Genomic DNA, 6,756 nt, shown 5'->3' on the forward strand with positions numbered 1-6,756 from the left:
GTACCAGTAAGTCAAGGTTAAAAGACATGTGATGAAAACCACTCCTAGAAAAATTGGCTGGCTTTTGTAAAATAAAATAAAATAAAATAAAATAAAATAAAATAAAATAAAATAAAATAAAATAAATAAAATCTTGAGAAACACACTGGGCTAGGAGTTGGAAATTACTCCAGCATTCTATTTTTTTTAAGATTCTACTTTTTTATTCATGAGAGACACAGAGAGAGAGAGGCAGAGACACAGGCAGAGGGAGAAGCAGGCTCCCTACAGGGAGCCTGATGTGGGACTCAAACCCAGGACTCTGGAATCAGGACCTGAGCCAAAGGCTGACGCTCAATCACTGAGCCACCCAGGTGCCCCATACTCCAACACTCTAATTGCTGACTTTGTCCGGCTCTCATGCTATGAATGTTATAGGCCTAAAATGTAAACTATTTTGTAAAGGGGGAAGCACGCATTAGAGTTCTTATATATCCCATGTGGTGTCCAGCACAAATCAGATCATTAATAAATGTTCATTTCTCTCTCCTTTCCATGGGCTCACAGGTATGCAATTGGTATTGCCTACAAGTCCGCTCCCAAGAACGAATGGATTGGCAAGAATGCCTCCTCATGGGTCTTCTCTCGATGCAATAGTAACTTTGTAGTGAGACATAACAACAAGGAAATGTTGGTGGATGTGCCCCCACAGTTGAAGCGTCTGGGTGTCCTTCTGGATTATGACAACAACATGCTGTCGTTCTATGACCCAGCTAACTCTCTCCATCTTCATACTTTTGATGTGACCTTCATTCTTCCAGTTTGTCCAACATTCACAATCTGGAACAAATCCCTCATGATCCTGTCTGGCTTGCCTGCCCCAGATTTTATTGATTACCCTGAGCGGCAGGAATGCAACTGCAGGCCTCAAGAATCCCCTTATGTTTCTGGGATGAAAGCTTGCCATTAAGTTTCAAGAGAGCATATAATTCACTGGCTCTCTAGTTCAGCACTTCCTTCCTTCCTAAACCTCAGTTAGTGTCCAATATACAAGATACAAAATAAAGTTCATTTGAAGCATCCAAAATAACTAGATATTACAGATTTAATTTTTGTGCATTAAAGCCTATATTTGAATTAAGGTATTGAGTTTCTCAGAACGAATTGTCTGAGTAGTCTGAGTTCAAGCCATTGGAGGGGAAATCTAGGGAATACCCCTCTTATCACTGGAGAATTAACAATTCCCAGTAATCTGGGAGTATAAATTATTTTGGAAGGAATTAGGATAATTCTAAGTAGATAATGTAGAAAGATGCTCTGAACAAGGGGCTAGCCAGCCAGAAGGCTGTGCATGGGCACATGTCGGCCTTTCTAGTTTGGCTAAGTAGGATTTGAAGTGTGGAAGGATCACACATTATATGTAGTTTTTGATAAAAGCCTACAATCAAGGATTTATTATAGCGAAAAACATGTATGTGTATATATAATATATATATATATAAAATGAATAAATAATGTTATATATTCATTTTATAATTATATATACATAGTAAATTTTTTGATTTGCTCATTTGAGTAAGAAATATAGTGGAAGGGAAACTAAATTATAGCATCCATTTTTGTCCCCTAAAGGGAACATCAAGATCAGGCAATATTTCCTTCCTCCCTCCATTCATTCCTCCCATTCTCTCTCCTGTCACACAGACATTCACGTGCAATAATGACATTGATGGTGGGAAGAGCTCTAAATTGGTTTAAGAGAGTTTGAGGGACAAGATTGCCCAAGAGATGCTATGCTGGGCAGAAAATTGATCCAAGTAGAAGCATTATATGTAGCACGGTTTCACTGAGGCTACCTAATGCAGGAGGTTCATCTGAATTGTTAAAAATTCCATCACAGAATGTCTCAAAGAAATAGTTTTATTACTCTCAAGTACATAAAGTTACTAGAATTAGGCTAAAACAAGAGTTGCACAATGGACGTTCTTTAGGAACTTTATTTACTTAATCAGTAAGAATGGAGTGTTTTAGATGCAACAACCATTTGCATATAAATGTACTTGTATTTTCAGATAAAACACTTCTGAAGTGCTTGAGAATGCCTGAGAACCGTCTGTTTTCTTCAACAGGTTAAAGGATTGTTTCCTCTGAGACCTTGTTTACACTATTCCTCTGCTTTAGCCAACCCTTCCTGGCAAATGCAAATGTAACTTTCATCCCAATCTTCATCACTATTGTTGAAGGGCATCAAGTTTTATGGTCTCTGCTTTTGTCAGTTTCACTGCAGAGACTGGGGATGTCAGAATCAGAGTTTTCTCCTTCCCAGCAGATAAGTCTGCTTCAAGGAGTCTACGTCTTGGGAGATGCGAAAATACAACTTTTGTACAAAGTGGTAGCTGTAACAAGCCACAGACTAGAGTCTTGAAACAATGCTAAAACGTCTCCTCTCTTCCTTTCAACCACCTTGGTGGATATTCATTCATTCATTCGTTCGTTCGTTCGTTCGTTCGTTCAACAAACTACTAGATGCCGGGTACCACTCTGCTGCTGATGTATTGATAAAACACAGTCCCTTGCTGTCAAATGCCTTACTATTGTGTAGGAGAGACAAAGTATCTATATAAATCCCCTAAATAACAGCTTTGTATTGTTTATTCACCTAACATGGAAAGCAGGACTGATGCCCATTCAGATGGCAGACTCAAACTTACGTATTCTAGCAGCAAAGTTGGCTTTTTGGTTAAAAAGCCCAGATGTAATTTCTGCTAATTAGGAAATGAGCAACTTCAATCAGATCCAGCAGTGCTAGGAAATAGCTTACTGCTGTGGAAAGCTTATACATAGCCTTTGGACTAAAACAATCCTAGTTCTAATGCCATTTACGAGCGGTGTGACCTAGGATATAAGCACTTCACTTCTCTGAGCCTCTGTTTCCTCTTCTGTAAAATAATACCTACCTCACAAGGCTGTTGCAAAGATTTCAAAAGATAGCACATATAAACTGCCTAGCACAACACCTGGCATGTAGCAAAGTGCACAACAAATATTAACCTCCTCCTCCCAGCTCCAGCCCCAATACACTGTTGTGGTGCTTTAAAATGTATGCCTTTCATTTCTGAGTTACTCTGGTCTCTCCTTGGGGGAGATTTTAAACAAAATAAATGATTTCCCCCTTCATAAAATCTCTCAGTGGCTCCCCTAACATTCAGTAGAAGGTCCCATTTACTTAGGGTTGGGCTTTTCAGGTTCCTGTTTGCTTTCCCAGCTTCATCTTTTGCCACTTTGCTCCTTACACTTGTTACTGTAGACATAGAGTACATACTTCATACCAGTTGTTCTCTGGGCCTGGAATAGAGATATTATTAACAGTTTTGATGCCCTGAGTAAACAGGGATTGTTCTTACATTAAGGGAACAGTGTGAAAATGCTACAAAAATGAAGAACATGCCCCCTCCTTCCCAGTCCAATTCTCTTTACTCTATCCTTGGGTCTCTGAAGCTATTCCTGTTTTTTTATTTTTTGTTTTTTTGTTTTTTTTTTTTTTTTTTTTGCACTCTTTTGGTTTTAGTGGCCTGGGACAGTTTCAATTTCCCTACCTTACGTTTGACCCTAGCCTGGACTACCTTTCCCCACCCCCTCCTCTCTCAACCAGATTAACTCCTGACCCTTCCCCAGACTGCCGTATGTTCTCTTCTGAGCTCTCATGGTACCCTGAGCATTCCTCACTCCCCCCACCCCCGGGGGCCGCTTCTAGCAATAATCACATTATATGGCAGTGTTTTTCAAAGCGTGGTGGTCCTCAGACCACCTGTTAGTCACCTCTGGTGTTTGTTAGAACAATTGATCTTAGACCCCACTCCTGATCTACTTAATTGACTATCTTGTCACATAAGTGGAATTTTACATTTTGAACAAGTTCCTAGGTAATTCTGATGCACACAAAAGCTTAATGTATAATAATGATCTTCCCTATTAGACTGTGAATACCTTGAGGGCAAGGACTGTGTCTTTTGTTGTTGCTGTATTTTTAATATTTGGCATGGTGTGTGAAACAGAGTAGTTGCCTGACTAATGTTTATTGAATGAATGTATGAACGAACGAATGAATAAGCAAAGTTTCCCTGTTGTAGTCTGGTATACATTTCGGTGTTTGTTATTTCCTGGGCAGAAAAGCTTGGTTACTTCTCCATTTGGGCTGTACTGATATTACTTTGCAAATGTCCCAGGATTCATACATATAAATGACTACTGTCCGCCTCAAAAGCTCTTTGGAAGTTAACTTGGGGAACTGTCTAGAGTGTGTGGCACCATTCTTTTCAAGAACTTTTGAATCTTTTCAAACCATTCTTTGAAGATGAATTTAAGTTTTGGTTAGAGCAAAAAATCACTCAGAGCTTAGCCTACTGAATAATGTAGGAAATTAAACTGGGTTTGAGGTAACCAATGAAGTTTCTGAGTCAAATAATGAAAAGTGCTTTCCAAGAAACAACATGGGGATAAAGCACTCAGTGGGGGTGTGGTGAGTCCCGGAAAACACACTTCAAGGCTTTTGTAGATCGTGGCAATGCCCAGGACCTTAAGAGAAGTCGGTCATTGACTACCTCTGGCTAAATAAACCCAGTTGGACAAAGGGAATAGGACCTGTATTTAATTAACATCTTCAAGGAAGGTGATGCCTTCAGTTTTCATTGTTGTTGCCCTAGTCAATCTATTCTCCTACAATCCTTTCTGCTAGCAGATTATTCTTTCTATCTGCAATTTATGCTTGTTTCCACTTTTTATATTGTCTTATTAAAGCAAGCACAAAAGTAATCAAAATAAAGTTAAACCTGTTTTGAGAATATGATAGAAATGTTAATGCCACATTGGAGTTGTGACTACTTGTAAGTAAGAATTACTGCATCTGTATTTTTATCATATAATTCCATTATGTAACTTTGGATGCAGTGAAATTCAGATTTCAGCAAAATCACTTATATGTTCTTTTCACCTTAAATACACCAGGTGAATTTTCTAAGCTTCCATGGTTTACATATTTATATATGACTACCTGGATGGAGCAATCCATGGATGGACTTTTTGATAAGCTCAAATATTTGATACCCTTTCCTCAACAGAATGGAGAATGTGAGGCTGACATATAAGAACCACTCCCATGCTTATTTCCATTCCTGAAGTCAGCTGCAGCCTTGGAACCATTGGCTGTATTTGGCTGTGTTTTACAGGTTGTCCAGGTTGACTGCCCTCAGGGCAGGTAAAACTGCCTTTTACTTCAGACATATACTGTGCTGTTGTTGTTGGCTAGAATATTTATTAGACTGCCAGACTATTTTTTATCAAATATTTTATCCCAGGCTTGTTTGTACTGGGAGCTCTGGACCACTAGTATCTCTCCTAGTGACAGAAATCTGAGCATCTGTGGATTACACAGCCTCATCCTTCTAAAATATCCCAGCCATCCAAAATGCTATATTATGAAATAAATAAATATATATGTATTCATGAGTTCTCGATTCTCTCTCACTGGAGTTTAAATTGGGGAAAGATCAAAAGGGAGATGGCCGTGGGTTACCGGCATTGTCTAAATGACTTGGTGGAGATCAGTTATCATATTAAAGGTAGAGACTGGGGCAGAGAAGATCCAGGGGGTCTAGAAATCGGGATCCAATCACGAAGACTGGTTTCAGGAGCAGGTAAAAGTCAGAAAGACTACAGAAATGAAGGTATAAGGCCTAAGGACCTTATACCACGCATATTCAGTTTTAGAGACTGAGGCAGAAGATGGGAATTAAGGAAAAACAAAGAAAACAAAGAAAATCCCACTGCTGGTACTTATTGTTTAAGGTCAGAGTAGGGCCAGAAGTGACTTGAAAACAGATTGTCAGACCAAGGGCCTATAGAAACTATGGCCCTGAGACAGAAAGATGAAAATATAAAAGAGACAAGAATTTGGAATATCATGGGCTTCATGGTCTAACTGGAGAGGTAGCTACCTAGGCAAAGGCCAAATACAGGGCTATTATCCACAGATAAGATTGTGTATGTCTTTTGGGACATGACGTTCAGAAAGTCTGGCTCTAGGGATGCCTGGATGGCTCAGTGGTTGTGCGTCTGCCTTCGGCTCAGGGCATGATCCTGGGGTCCCAGGATCCAGTCCTGCATCGGGCTCCTTGCAGGGAGCCTGCTTCTCCCTCTGCCTATGTCTCTGCATCTCTCTCTCTCTCTGTCTCTCATAAATAAATAAAGTCTTTAAAAAACTAAGGGAATAATTAGAATCAATAAATTAGCCATCGATAATGTGCTAATGGAGGAGGATAGGGAAAGTTCACACCTCTTCCAGCTTCTTACTCTACCTCTTCCTTCCTTCTCAGAAAACAAGAAAATGTTAATAACCTTCTAGAGACAATGCTTTTGTTGTCCAACCTCACAGTGACAAGGTGGGGAGGGCAAGCTATAGACTTTGCAGGTTTGAAAGGGGCAGCAAGCAATGTTCTGGAAGACTTGTAGGGGACATATTTGGGGCCAAGAGGTGTCTTTCAAATAATGGAATATAGATACTAACTCTACTTCCTGTCGGGTAAGTCTTTTACAACAGAATGCAGAGGATCTGCTACTCCAGCCATAAAATGGAATTTGGGCTGGTTTTCTCTTTCATGTACAGTGGCAGGAAAAAGTCATTGTGATCTACATGTCTTTTTGTCCAACTTAACTCCCTTGGTGATAAGGGAGGGTGTTGTGATATTCCAGAAATGTGAAATTCACAGCAAGCAGCTGTCA

The 6,756-nt window shown here is 39.7% G+C and overlaps 1 protein-coding gene across 10 annotated transcripts in view; it reads left to right on the forward strand.

The window, feature by feature from the left end:
- The window catches only part of MID2 (midline 2), a 202,957-nt gene extending 197,473 nt beyond the window's left edge, over positions 1–5,484 (forward strand). For all 10 annotated transcript variants that reach the window (XM_035711999.2, XM_025431485.3, XM_035712000.2 and 7 more), the window contains exon 10: positions 547–5,484. In XM_035711999.2, the coding sequence (XP_035567892.1) occupies positions 547–949 (403 nt within the window). In that variant the 3' untranslated portion in view covers positions 950–5,484. The remainder of the gene's footprint in view (positions 1–546) is intronic.
- Positions 5,485–6,756: the final 1,272 nt, after the last annotated feature.

This window comes from Canis lupus, chromosome X (genome assembly GCF_003254725.2).
Source record: "Canis lupus dingo isolate Sandy chromosome X, ASM325472v2, whole genome shotgun sequence".
NCBI lineage: Eukaryota > Metazoa > Chordata > Mammalia > Carnivora > Canidae > Canis > Canis lupus.